Source organism: Rhea americana, unplaced genomic scaffold, assembly GCF_003343005.1.
Source record: "Rhea americana isolate MKP2758 unplaced genomic scaffold, rheAme1 scaffold_325, whole genome shotgun sequence".
Taxonomy (NCBI): domain Eukaryota; kingdom Metazoa; phylum Chordata; class Aves; order Rheiformes; family Rheidae; genus Rhea; species Rhea americana.
This window is the reverse complement of record NW_028186452.1, coordinates 701,405-715,930: the sequence shown is the minus strand read 5'-3', so window position 1 is coordinate 715,930 and position 14,526 is coordinate 701,405. Positions and strand designations below refer to the sequence as shown.

At 35.3% G+C, this 14,526-nt stretch overlaps 1 protein-coding gene across 1 annotated transcript in view; it reads right to left on the bottom strand.

Moving 5' to 3' along the window:
* PAFAH1B1 (platelet activating factor acetylhydrolase 1b regulatory subunit 1) overlaps nucleotides 1-14,077 on the bottom strand; it is a 19,810-nt gene extending 5,733 nt beyond the window's left edge. The window contains exons 1-7 of the mRNA XM_085310761.1: nucleotides 13,837-14,077; nucleotides 9,964-10,048; nucleotides 7,056-7,130; nucleotides 5,775-5,981; nucleotides 4,342-4,510; nucleotides 1,995-2,097; nucleotides 976-1,204 (exon numbers count right to left, since the gene is read on the bottom strand). Coding sequence (XP_085166887.1) covers nucleotides 976-1,204; nucleotides 1,995-2,097; nucleotides 4,342-4,510; nucleotides 5,775-5,981; nucleotides 7,056-7,130; nucleotides 9,964-10,048; nucleotides 13,837-13,868 — 900 coding nt within the window. The 5' untranslated portion in view covers nucleotides 13,869-14,077. The remainder of the gene's footprint in view (nucleotides 1-975; nucleotides 1,205-1,994; nucleotides 2,098-4,341; nucleotides 4,511-5,774; nucleotides 5,982-7,055; nucleotides 7,131-9,963; nucleotides 10,049-13,836) is intronic.
* Between the last annotated feature and the right edge of the window lie 449 nt (nucleotides 14,078-14,526).

Sequence of the window (14,526 nt, the reverse complement as noted above, 5' to 3'; positions counted from 1 at the left end):
GGGGAAGGCAGGAGGGAGAAATGCTCATTTTTAAAATGGATTTAATTTTTCTATTGCTTTTGTCATCCATAAAAGGAAGTTTTTGCTGACCTTTAGTAAGCCTTCCTTAAAGATTTGATAATAGAACCAGAGAATATGTACAYGTGATTATGTGGGGGATTTTTTAAGAATGGCTTCTCCTATCATTAACTTTGTACACTAGGACACTGAAGTCAAAGCTTAACTCAAGTGCAGTAACATTCTGTATAACACCCAAGGCAGCTTTATTTCTGCATTGCTGGCTCACTACCACCCCCACCCTTCATCTGCTGCCTACCCTCATCATAATCTTCAAGTTCCATCAAATAAGCTACCTCCCATCATTCTTTAACAAAATATGGGAAAGCGGCCCCATCCTCACCCTTCTCAGAAACAGAGCATCTTTCTAAACTTCACTTCCACTAGTGCAAAGGCAGGCTCCCACTGTTAAAACCAGAAAAACATGGATCTTAYGAACCACAGAATCATAGAATCAGTAAGGTTGGAAGGGACCTCTGGAGATCATCTAGTCCAACCCCCTGCTCAAGTAGGGTCACCTAGAGCATGTTAGGCAGGGCTTTGAATATCTCCAGAGAAGGAGACTCCAGAACATCTCTGGGCAACTTGTTCCAGTGCTCTATCACTCTCACAGTGAAGAAATTCCCTCTCACATTCAGACAGAACTTCCTGTGGTTCAGTTTTTGCCTATTGCCTCTTGTCCTGTCGCAYGGAACAACTGAAAAAAGTTTGCCCCGATCCCTTGACACCCTCCCATGAAGCCAAGTTGTGGGATTTAACAGTACGCCAACGTACTCAGGGAAGGACTCATACACCTGTTATACCTGCCAAGTACTTTGAAAACGGAGCTTAGTAATTTCAGTACTATCCACTAAATTACGTATACAGCACAGAAAAGTTGACCGGCATATGCATATTTATTAACATTGGAAATACTACCTCTGATCCCGTAGCTTCCGATATGGTGGAGTATGAGCTCTCAGGAGCCCAAGAAATGCACTCTACGACATGTTCATGTTCTCGGAGCTCAGCTTTGCATTCCTTTGTCGCTACCACCCAAACACGCACTGTCTGGTCATTAGAACAGCTGGCAATTAAGGTGCCATCTTGGTTAGGCCGCACCATGCGYACCCATTCTCTGTGTCCCGTAAAAGTCTTCACACAATAACTATTTAAAAAGGAGAAATATAGTATGACTCAATTAACATTGCAATAAAAGTACTATATGTATATACACACACAACCTTTGAAATGTAAGAACACTGGACTACTACTCAGAAGTTAAGATATGACATTTTAGAATGCATGCATCGATCCTGGCTGATGATGTACAAGACCATAAAACCATCAATTCATGGTTAGGGAAAGCTTATCAGATGAGGAAAAAAACAACAGTTAAGAACAAGTAAACGCTTGATAAAAGTAGAAAACACTAGGCCTGGTGGAGTGGAGGGGAAGAAGCTGACAGCTTGCATTAAATAGGTATTTAAGAACAAGTCGAGATTTACAGGCGATTCAGATAGCCTTCACAGACAACTCCAAACAAATTGATCAAAGATACCAATGAATGAAACATAGAATAGGGCAAAAATCAGAGGCAACACCTTGATCTGTACCTAGAAAGGTAACAGGTATCACCCTCCCTCCTCTCATGCTCCCTGTAAACTTCCGGTTAATCACTGCATTTATATTCATATCCAGTCCTGAGTCATGGTGCTATAACTTTATAGCTTCCATAAAGATGAAGTCAATTACTTTTAATTAGTGGCTACCAAAAGCCTAAGCTTAAATGACTTAAAGAAGAATCCTTCAGTTGTTGATTGTGACAGGCATGGTATTATATCTCGATTCTTGAATGTCAGCAAGACATTTTTATTGTACGTGGTTCTACTTCCTATTGAAAAGTGATTTRTGTTTGCTTTCTTTAGATGGTGATGTTTAATCAGAACTGTGCTTACCCTGTTTGGACTTCCCACATTTTGATGCTTTTATCCCTTGAAGCAGAAACTATATGATCTCCATTGGGCATGATGGCTACTGAAGAAACATTATGATCATGACCTAAAAACAAAATCAGATTTTTAATAAGTGATACATCAATATTGTTTTACACAACGCTCAGGAAAAATAAATATTAGGTCCTGTGTAACTGTYTACAGTAGTGGCCTCTGGTGTATGTTCCATAGGATAACCTTTACATGTAAACCTGARGTTCTCTGAAAGAATCATTTACATTTTTTAAATCACACAGTCCAGTCATTGAGCATCATTTGGGATTGCTTCAAAAATTTCTTCTAAAGCTGTTGTAAAATCAGCTACTTGCCATTATGGAAGTGACATTTAAGGCTACAAAAGCTGGCACAGTTTAGAAGACAGAGTTACTACCATGACTGTTCTTAAAATTATCAAAATTACATCAGTTACAATATTCTGATGCATTATACACATGTTTCAAAGGAAAACAGATCTTCAGTGAGATAGCATGCCAAACCTCACTGCAGAAGCTTAGAATTAAAAGAATTATCATTTCCACACATCTGATAYTAAAGTATTGACAAAATACTGTACTGCACAGATTCCTAGAACCAAATAAGAATTAACTGTATATACATGATAGCAGCTTCTACAACTGCTGAGAGGTCTAAGATGATCAATGCTGAGATGGAAAAAAAGCCTTTTGATTATTTCCTCACCACAGACTCCTATGACCTCATAYATGTGGTTTCAGCTCTTGACTTTATTCATCCCACACATACAACGGGACTTATGATATAAGAGAGTTAAGCACATTCTATAAAGAGAATTTGTTTCCAAAAATCACAGAAATCACAAATAATTAAAACTTGTAATTCCTCAAGTGGCAAATATTAGTATCAACTCTTTCAAAAATTTACTTTATACAGAACAAATTGGTGGATGGGTTGGTTTTTTTTTTTTTTGTTTTTTTGGTTTTTTTTTGAGAAGTCTACATACAAGTTTGACTATAAGAATTTATATATAAATTCATACATCCAGGTGTTGGATTTAGAAATTTAAGCTGAGATGTGTACCCTAAACTACTGATCTCAAGCTAAAGGTACTGAACAGCTTCCTCTGTTCATCTACAAATCTGAAGTACCGCCCCCCAAAAAGTTACATTTAGTAAGATCACCAATACATTTCTTATTGATTTTTACTGGCAGCTGCATTACACTTTGCAAGTCATGTACCAATGATGTGTAATTTCAGTTTTCATTTCTACCTTTTAAGAACTCTGAGCACTTGGTGAACTCCTACAAAAGCAACTAYATCACTGCTTATGTATCTTAAGTGTTGGAGAATATTAATTTCAGTGCAAGTACTGTACTTTAACTGTTCACTGAAAAGACATCTCTTCCAAGTTAAATGGGRAAAAAACACTAGCGAAATGTGGAACTATTCAATCCACATTTGTATCACAACATCAAGATGTGCACTCTGCATGTGTGTTCGTATAAACAGCGATGCTTAAAAACTACAAAAAGGGGAACTCAAACACTGCTTTATTTTCTTGCTTTCAGCAAACTGAGCACTGGGTTCCACTGCAATGTTYACTCTTTCTCTAGAACAATATTCGCTGATGTTCAAAGAAGTGCACACACAGAAGTCAACCACTTTGTTTTCTTTGGTGTATATGTACATGTATTTTTCTACACTAAATCTTAACCATGACATTCTCTATTTCTACTATTTGTACAATAAAAGAGGATATCAAAAGCAAGAAGATGAGCAGCAGCATAAAAAATGCTTTTACACCAAAACTACAAAACAGAGTTATCAATATCTGAATTTCACAGGTGCTTGTTTTACTTTCTCACTCATTTTTCCCCGTGGCTTTTCAGTCTAATGCAAAGGACTTGTTCTCTTGACGTCAGGTAAACATGAAGCAAAAGACCGCACACAAATCACTGCCTTCTTAACAAGTACATTAGGAAAGCAGAATRGTGTAGAAGGTAACTAACTGATTTGAGGGCTTGAGAATTTGATTTTCAGTGCTAAACATATCTAACTCCATTTCACTTCCAGATCATTACGTGATATTTTCCACAGCATCATGCATAGAAGATCTGCGATGCTATTTCACTCCATGGATACTGAGTATATACTCTATTTACAGAGTAGTAAAAGTACGAAGATATTCCCCTCTCTTTTGGGCAACACTCTGGTTTATAACCCCTTTCCACATCAGTAGTTTTCCTGGATTAAAAAAAACAAACAACTCCAAAAGCACACACACACACCCTCTTCACTTTACAGACTGCTAAATCAATCCCCTTTATACCTTACCATGCATAGTTCTGATGCACTCAAAGCCTTGGAAATCCCATAGCTTAATGGTCATATCAGCAGAACAGGAGGCCAATAGTTTGCCAGTGTGGTCAAAGGAAATATCTTGCACAGAGTCTGTATGCCCCTTAAGGGTTCGTTCAAAGTCTCCTGTCTCATAATCCCACACCTGACAAGCAAACAGAAAATCTGTTAACAGCAACCTATTACTTGTTCAGCCTTACATTTGCACTCTGCAGGCCAGTCTGGCACCTTATTCAATAATTAATTGAGCAAAAGACAAAGAAAGACTCCCCTAGAAAGAAGCCTTACAACATAAAAAYATGCTTTGTATTTTATGTGATTGTTACTTACACATTAATTGAATTCATATATCTTAAACTATTGTTTGAGCTAACTTAAAATGTTATTAAAAAAATATAGCCGGAAGATAGTTTCTATTGTATTTTAAGAATCTTAAAACTCCAAGCCTTTAAAAATAAAAGGGTATCAATTCAGAAAACACTGGACAGAATGAAAACCACTTTGCACAGATTGTTTCTATACATCCCTTTCTATACCAGTTCTAACTCCAACAATGCAGCCAGGTTTCAGTTAGCAGGAAAATATTTTCTTTAGTAATCCCCCTCCTTTGTTTTCCTTCAAGCTTTMCTGTGACTCCAGAATTGGTTTATTGCCTTAGAACCAAACAGCAAATATTCTACCTACTGGAAACCAATATTCAGAGCACACTAGTTTAAGAATGATAATCCAAATCACTTCCAAGAGCTAATATTTGACATGCAGACATTTGCTAGATTACAGAATTTGTCAGAGATTAARTAAACATTCGTAGATAATAACTACAACAAGAAAGTGTGAAGTCCCCATTCTCACCTCCTAATTAAGTCAGTCTTCTATCATCTAACTACAGACAAAAGCTTCTGAAACAAAGCATGCTTTTATAGATTTTATTGTGGGTGTCTCTCAAGCACAAAATTAGACATTTCTTTTAAATGATGAAAAAAACTGATCCCCTCAGATTTCACTGGCAAAACAAAGCTTATACTACTAGGAATGCAACCAAGAGAGAAATGGTGCTATGCAGTTCAAATTCAAGAACAAGAAAATTCATCCAGTGTTTCCGTAAGAGGAAGCAAGGAATAAACAAAGCTAATTAGGTTCCTCAAACATCTAACACACACACACACACGCTTGTCTTTTCCTTATTCCACAYCATTTTAAGTCTTTTTCTGAAGCTAAAGAATAATAAAATAATCTTGAAGCTATTAACTGGACCAATACAAAACCAAAATTTATATCAATTGCACAAGGAATCATACTTGAACCTGAAACAACCTTCAATCAATACTATGCATGACCAGTTTTGAATACGGTTGTTACATGTTAAACTAAAGTCAAAGAATGTATAATTTTCTGTAGCAAGTACATACCTTTATTGTGGCATCCTCTGAAGCAGAGACCATAACACTGAAAACTGGATGGAAAATTACTCGAGTGACAGGACTCCTATGTCCACTCAAGGCATACTTCTCTGGAGGACGGGGAATCCATTCTTTAGGGTCTCGTTTCTGACCAAGAGGTCCACCTGATGTAAATTCTTCCTTAGCTTCATTCAACTTCGATTCTAATTCCATAACCTAAATTTATGGGTTTTAAAGAGATTGTTTATTTTTCAGTCTTACAATAAGGTTCAACCTCAGTCATTAACAGTCTAAACACCAACAGGCTCCCAAAAAATCAGATCTGTGCAGTCTTTGCTCTGYTTTAAATCAATTACTGACATCCAGTAACACTAGTATTTCTAAAAGTTAAAGCTAGATTATTCAAAGAATTTATTCCTTTCCAACTTTCCAAACATTTTGGCAGGAAAAAAAAAAGTTTTGTCAGATCACATTCACTCAACTACTGCACAGAGATGTTTGAGTAACCAACTCAAAAGTTTATTAGCAGTTTTGACCAACTATGGAGAGGTCTTGCTAATAAAAGAAATCCTATTACTGCAATCCATTTGTATATCTCTGAGATGGCATGCACGTTAACCAACAGTAGGAAGACTAAAGGCATAACAAAATCCTAAATACGTTAGCATGCTGTGATTCTTCTTAGTATTTTTAATACACTCTAAACCTACTGATATTTTTGTCAGTTTTATATTGTCCATTTACAGCAGTCATTTGCTCTAAGGCATTACAGTTAATGGTTTCTTCCCTTTAAAGTAATGGTCAAAGATACTAGCAGAAAAGGTTTTTACCTTCTTTCTAAACCAGTTAAGCCTTTTGGAGACAGCCATTCAACCTTCCCATTCACAAACCGCCCTAGGGCATCTCTTTGCTTTCCAGCTCCATAAATTGCACACACAGTCCATAAAGGTCAAGAAATTTTTTATAAAATGCTGAGAGGAAGCTGCGCCTTTGCTAGCACTTAGGCAGATAGACTATTTTCTACAATGAGGATTTTGCCATTTTCCCTGCTGAAGTTAGCGAAATTCATCTTTGGACATCATTTACTAAACCCTGCATTTGTCCAACAAGAAACAAAAACAGCAAANAAAAAAAAAAAAAAAAAAAAAAAAAAAAAAAAAAAAAAAAAAAAAAAAAAAAAAAAAAAAAAAAAAAAAAAAAAACCCAAACACGTAACATTCTATTCAGTGACGAATGTTACCTTGTAAGCATAACCTTTGATATGAATAAATCCATCAGCTCTCCACTTACCTTCTTTTGTAATCTTATAACTGACGTCCATTTTTTCTCGAGAAGTCCAGCATATTTCTTATCTAACTCTTCATTCTGGAGGACAGAAGTATTTAAATGAATAAATATTAGTTCTATACCTGTAGGAAAGTTTTCCCAAAAGCAATACGAACAGCTCATCTTAATAAAGTCTCTTAACTACTGAAAGAGGAATTMAAGTGAGACAGAGTTTTACCAATAAAAGCAAAATAACCACCAGTCAAATTTTAATAACGACAATCTACACACAGGGAAAAAAGAAAACACTTAAAGAGATAATTTTTAATTAAAAATATTACTGCAACATAGATTAGTGATGTAAGATTCTTCAAATAAAATCCCAAAACTTTGGCTAAACTCTTGTTGATACTGTTTTCCATCTTCAAAACTTGAAAGCTTTTTAAGTGCTCTGCATATCTGAGGATGTTTTGTCTTATTTTGTTATAGGATTTTCCCCTACCTCCAACTAACCCTTATTTAAAAAAAATAAATAAAAAAAGACTACAGTAGGTGGAATGCATTGACTGCAAGGACTAACACACAGCAGTAGTAATTATTTCTTGAAGATATTCTGCTCTTTTATATCCAACTCAACTGTTAGGAACTACTGGACTCCTGCCTACTGTTAAGACYGTGCTACTATCAGAGTTCTTAACACAATCATGCACTTAATTTCTCAYGAAAATCTGCACTCTTTGAAGAACAGATCACAAGCTGACAGAGTAGGATTATGTACACTCCATCTTGGCTGAAAACCATTTACTCCAAACTAATTATGAACTTTGAAAGCTTAATTACAGTTAACCTCAAATTACTACCATAACATTGCATTATTTTGTGCTAAATCCTCAAAGGAACACTTGAAGTCCACTCACTCTGCATCTTTACCTGAGTCAGTGAGAATTAGACAGCAAATTACTACATATGCTCCACTGAACAATACCTCAGGTACTGGAGAAATCAACATGGATGTATAGCAATGGTACTGAAACTTAAATAATGGATCATTTTCTTTCTCAAAATACTTTTCCCCTTTGGGCTCTAGGGTATAGGGGAAGAGCAACAGTGAACAACTGATCTTACTGTAAAAGCCAGCAGACTATTCTTTTTTTTCCTCACACCTATTAACGTAAGAACAAAGAAAAGCAATACAGAAAACCAAGGCACATCATGAGAAGCACAGAAGAGAATATTAAAAATTGCACATTTTTCTTCTGTGCATGAAGTGAAAATCTCATACTAGAATAACATTCTAAATTAGACGGTGAACAACAATGGCATGGGCAGAATAGCAATGGAGTGGCTCACTCCCTTAGAGCTCTGAGGACTGGCTACTTTGGTCAGAGCTCAGATGTTAATCTATTACTTCAGGGGCATGTGAAAAATCTTATCTGCGGGAATAATCAATAGAAAAAATGAAATTCTTCTTTGTAAAACTACATTTCAATCTTTCTGATTTTCTAAAATCGCTTCTGTTTTCAGTTTTTTTATTTTTTATTTTTTTGTCATCTTAGAATAGCCCTATACAATCCACATTTTCTTCTGAGAAAGTCCTGTGGAACTTTTAACAGCATTTTCTTATTTCCCTCAGGACCATCTAGCCTATTTAGATCACCTTTGTAACCTTTGAAAAGACTTTAATTAGGTTGATGGATAAAGCTGATAAGGGGATGGTATTAGGATTTTCAATTATAAGTATGCTATTCCAATTTGTCAGTTCTACTTATTTATTAGATATTAGAAGCAGATTAGAGAAATGAAGACATATCTCAATCAAGCTTTTTGGAAAAAGAACAATCCAAGAYTTATAATAAAGAAGAGCCAAGGATTTAATCAAAAGCCAGTGTACGGAAGACTACTAAATCCAGGTGTCTCCATTTCCTTAAATTTAAGTTTCTCTGATCACCTCTAATGCTAATAAATGACAAGTTTAAGAAAAAAAGCAAGAATCATCTGTTACAAAAGCAAGTCAATGGAACTACRTAGCAAGAAATGATTGATTAAAGTCACTGGCAACTATACAGCCTGACAAAACAGAGTTGCTTAGCAGAGTTGAACAGCTTATATTCATTATTTAGCCTTACCCTTATATTATACCATTAACCAATCGGTATTCAACAGCTTCAGGCAGTGGTGTAAATACTGATCCAATTCTAAACACAAATCAGACTTCTGCCATTTGCTCTACATTATAAAGACAAACACAATGCTATTTTGTCTTCACATTTCTTAAATATTACCATGAGAAGTCAGTCTCCAAAGCTGCATAGTCTTGCATCCTCTCAAGTCAACCTACAAAAGTCTTCATTTTTCCAATTTTGCATGGCAGAAAGTTTTTGCTTTCAGGCAGAATTCCATGATAAGAATAAGCACACTTAAGCAAATGATGCTGGAGCAAAGGTAGGGTGGGGGGAAACCATGGACACAGACTACAGCAGGAAACGGAAATTAAATGCATTGCAACTACACAAATTCTTCTGAACATTCACATTATCTTTTGCTAGCAATTAACTGCTAGCTTCGTTTTCCAGCACCCTTCACCCTGAAGGATCCAGCCCTCCAAGACTTAGAGCCTTAAACTAACACTACAGGAAAAACTTGTCATTGTGTAGGTGGTAGTCAGATGGGGGGGGGGATTCAAATACATACCTAGATCATGACCAGAAGACAAAAGTTTGGCTCAGAAATTTTCAAGTCATCCAACGATTATTTTTGAACTTTATGCTAAGACAGTAAACTGCACAAGTTTATYATCTCCACTTCTCACAATGTATGAGCTAGTAGGTAGTTGTTAAATACGCATTCAGWATGAATGCAACTGCCATAAAATTCTAAATTCTTTATTTAAAATACAGATGAAGAATAGATGAAGAATCTTATTTGCACTCACCACGTCTAACTCAGCTTCCTTTTTAAAAACTGAATATGCCTCTTCATAGCCATTAGAACGAAGGTAATCTGCTATTGCTCGATTTCTAAAAATAGAACAAAATCCAGTAACTTTAACCACAGTTCTGAATAAAAGTAAAAATAAGAGGATTGGTTCAGACTTTTTTTTAAAACTTCTCCAAAGCATGATAAACATCAGCTGCATCAGTGTGGCACACCACCTAGGATTATCAGCTTTATTAAGAGCTTAAGCAAATATTAAAAATACATTTGGCAAATTCAGATTTTGTTTCAAGATATAAGTAGCAATAAACTCCTTTCTCAGRATACATTTTTTATTTTAAGTTTGAGGAAGTTTTTTGCTTTAAGATAATTATAGTAGCATAAAGATACTTAATCTGTATCACCCATAAAACCTATACTAGATACAAAAATGAGCAAGGCAAAGGCAACATCTACATATTAAAGCTGAACTTTAAGTTTGGGAGGAACAATTCATGGTACTCACGAGTATTCACAAATTCTACAACAGTAAAATTTGAATAAAATGCTCAATTTAAAAGAACAAATCCTAGCTTTGTCTTTCAGAACAATACGATAGCTTTAATTAGATTACAGGAAGGATGTTGCCTGTGACCAGAACTTATTATGCTTGGAATTTCATATCTTTCTTCAAAAGTTATACACATAAAAAAAAAAAAAAAAAGGTAATTACCAAATTAATCCTTCTTACACCTCTGCCCCACAGAAAGCATGCATTTGATTTGGACATACCCATATGCATAAAAGAACAAACTTTAAGCTATGCCAAGACCTCAAAAAGCAGTTAGCATTTTTTTTTTTTTAAACACAAGACCAAAAAAGTCTGCATCTCAATTTACTTAAATAGATAAATGTTTTCAAATTACACAACAAAAAGTTTGCATAGGAGAACTAAGTTTAATGTTCTAAAACAGACCTAAAAGCTTCAGAAAGGAAGTCTAGTTTCATTTCATTTCCTTAGTAGCACTTTCTTTTTTCCCCTTTACTACGTAAGTACCTTCCCATGAAAGATGCACATGCACTGAASAAAATATTTTGGCAAATTAAAACATGGATGGTCCACATATCTAAGGAATTTGGTATTCTATATCATCCAGAGAAATATGGATACTTTAAAAAAATTAGAAGGTCATTTATACACTGTATTCAGGATAAAATTAATACTCTTAGGTGAAATGAAAATCAATTACAGTAGCACCTACAGAGGTGCTACTGTAAGAGGGATAAGGCTAYGTTTTAGTTCCAGCTTATGATGAATTTCATTTTACAGTTTTCTGTTACTGCATTTAGAGATAGCAATTTCATACTAGGATGGAAGAGTCAGGCCAAGTCCAGCGAGTCCTTAGCGACTCCAATGCAAGCATTCCTTTGCAGCACCTCTCCCTGACCTCCCCAGCTCACTCTTCCACATACTGGCTTGTCACTAAACTTCTCTGAGTAACTCCACACTTAAATCTTTCTTCTAAACAGCTAAATATACACAGAAGTATAAACTCCAAGTAAACCTGTTGCAGCACCAATATCAAAAACCAGGTATCCGGATACTAAATGCCAGTACTTTTAAGAGACAGAAATAGAACAAGTACATTTACTCATTTACTAAGAAAGCATCAGTTTCAGGAATTCTTCAACAAGACAGCCTTCATGGTTAAAGTATTTTACAGCTAACACTTTATATAAAAATAAGTATTAATTTCAGGCTACAAGTAGAATTCTCAGAACAGAGAGAAATCAGTCCATTTCTTTAACACAGGACACTGAGATAAGTACTGAAATCAACTCAGTATGAGCTCGTATCAACATGTATCACCAAGTGGGCTGTGGCAGTACAGAGTGCTACTGGGTTTTACAGTATCTGACCAGAGTGTGGAATTCTACATCTACATGAAAGCTCTTGAAGCATGCAACAAATAGCCCTTGGAAATAACATATTGAAATATGGAAATTTGAGCTAAATTCATAACATTGGCATGTCAGCCCATTATTCCCTTTCTTCCCTCTGTAAAGAAATCAGCATAATGTCATCTTTCTTTTTGTCCATACATTTGTTGCATTTCCACCTAAGCAGTTAAAAGATCTAAGGTAAACGACTGACCTTTCTGTATAGCTGCCTCTAGATTCACATTTCCCCATATCTTGCTAATTCCCTATTTGGGGGGAATTGGTCTTTTCTTCTAATGCCTCCTTCCTAAGTATTATGCATATCCAGTCTCTCCTCACTCAACTCTAAGGATGCCACTATATGCAAGTAAAAACCTTAAATTCTCTCCATAAACTATGCATGCTAAAACAAGCACTGCCTCTTTCCAAACTTCTGAAGTAAATCCCAATTCACTGTTCATCTCCCATTTCCAGTCATAACAATTCATTATTTCCACCTCTCCATTAACCTATTCACTCTTTGAAGTTTTTGGCAGAAAAAAACTCCAGAAATTTGCCAAAAACTGTAATCATGAATATGTTTAAACCTTGGACAATATATTCTYTAAGTCTAAGGAAAAAGGAGTTGTAAAAATTAAAATTTGAAGAAAGTTTGCATACTACTTAAACAAAGGGTTTTATTTCTCAAAGTATACTAAAATAAAACATGAAACAAATACTATATTTTAATATAAAAAGAGAGCTGAATCATTGCTAGAAAAGTGAAGAAGTAGTATTAATTAGAAAAACAAGGACAGCAGCAAAYCCCCAATATACAAGCTTGCCAAGGACAGAGACATCCAAAGCTAAATGACATTTGCTCTATGCTTTCACAAGAAAAAAAAAAATCACCCAAAACAATCTTTATGTAAGTTTAGGAAATAAGGTAATATGCAAGCCATGACCATTCTGACTGTCACCCACCTTTTGCTCTATCATAATTTAGCACAGAAAATAAAGCAAACTAAGGCATGTAGAACTAAATGTAAAAGTAAACCGTACTACATGTAATTGTAGAATTTTAAAATGTAAATTTACTACATGTAAATGTAAGGTAAAAATAAACCTTACAGTTTACTCCTCATCTTAATCTTAAAAGATGAGAAGAATTCCATACCTCAAATTCAGTTAGGTCTTTTTATGATACCCTTCATTTTAAACATAGTATCAGAGTCAAGGAAAGATTGTACACAACTTGTAATACAATACAGAACACTGGATCAGCTATCTTTCTTCTTAATGAAGATGAGTAAGTGTTGTAATTTACACAAAATAATTCATTAATCAATTTGGACTGAATATTGCAGGGCATTTGCTGCTTATTTTAATCCTTTTGTAACTTGATAACAAACTTGAACAAAATAGAGAATAATAAATCAAAATGAAAACTGACAATCCATCTTTGACATTATTTGTAACTTCAAAGGCAGCTTTCTTATACCTCATCACTTGATTTGAAACAATCAAAACTGTATGGTTTCCGTGATTCTTTGCTGCACTTTTGCTTCATACAATGGTTTTAGCCTATTTTCATTAGTAAGGGACAACAAAGAGTGAGCATGTTAAAGATCTCTTRTGTTATTCACTCTGCATAAAACCAAATTCCTCTTTCCAGGCCATGTAAAAACAGAAATTTTGTAAATTAACTGTTTTATTTCTAACTACATGAAGTGTACCTAGCTATTTAAAAYGAACAAAATTTCCAAAGTATATTGGTAATTGATTCTCCTCCTTCAGTCTATGTCCACCATTGCACAATTCTATTATCAAATACCAGAGGTTGTATCAAAAGTAACAGTGTAGAAATCAAAATCTGTACYTCAGCAGAACATGAACATGTCTACCCTCTAAAAATCTAACCGGAAACAAATTTAAAGTTTAATGAAAATGAGACAAAAACAACATTCCTTACAGCTCATCTCGTTGCCTTTGTGACAGCACCATTGTGGCTGTAATGTCAGATTAATGCGGTTCAGTGGTGGCTGCCTTCAAGATCTAAAGTCTTAGGGAGTCCTGGATCCACAATTCAGTCTGCCACAGAGTGGCTTAAAGGAAAGAAGTGTTTCTCCACACGTGAAATCCAATAGGAAACCTGGAGGCATTCAACAAGGAAGATTCATTCCATCTGGAAGAAAGAGAAAGAAATTGTTAATTTCCTTTAAATAAGCATTCACAGTCACTCTGGACTGACATGAACTCAGGTCAGAACAACTCTCTAGACAAAGTAAACTGAGTAAAACTGTAAATACACTCCCCTTGTGCTGTAAGGGCACAATCCCAAATAGCACTATTCATTCTGGACTGAGCAGCATGGAGAGGCTTATATACTTTTTTAATCCTCTCACTCCTCTACCATTTTTCCTTCAAGAAACAGGGAGCTGAAGGGGCCCTCTTCAATCACAGCTCAGTCTTGTTTTGTAGGCCACTATACCATGATTCTCTTTGATGGAGAAAAAAAAAACAGGCCTACTTTAAACTATCCATGTTTTGCACTTATTACTCCTATCAAGAAGTTCACCTCCAAAATAATTTATCTTTAGATCAGATTTTCTATCTTTTGCATATCTATTTCCTCAAACTAAAAACAGCATGGTCCATTTCA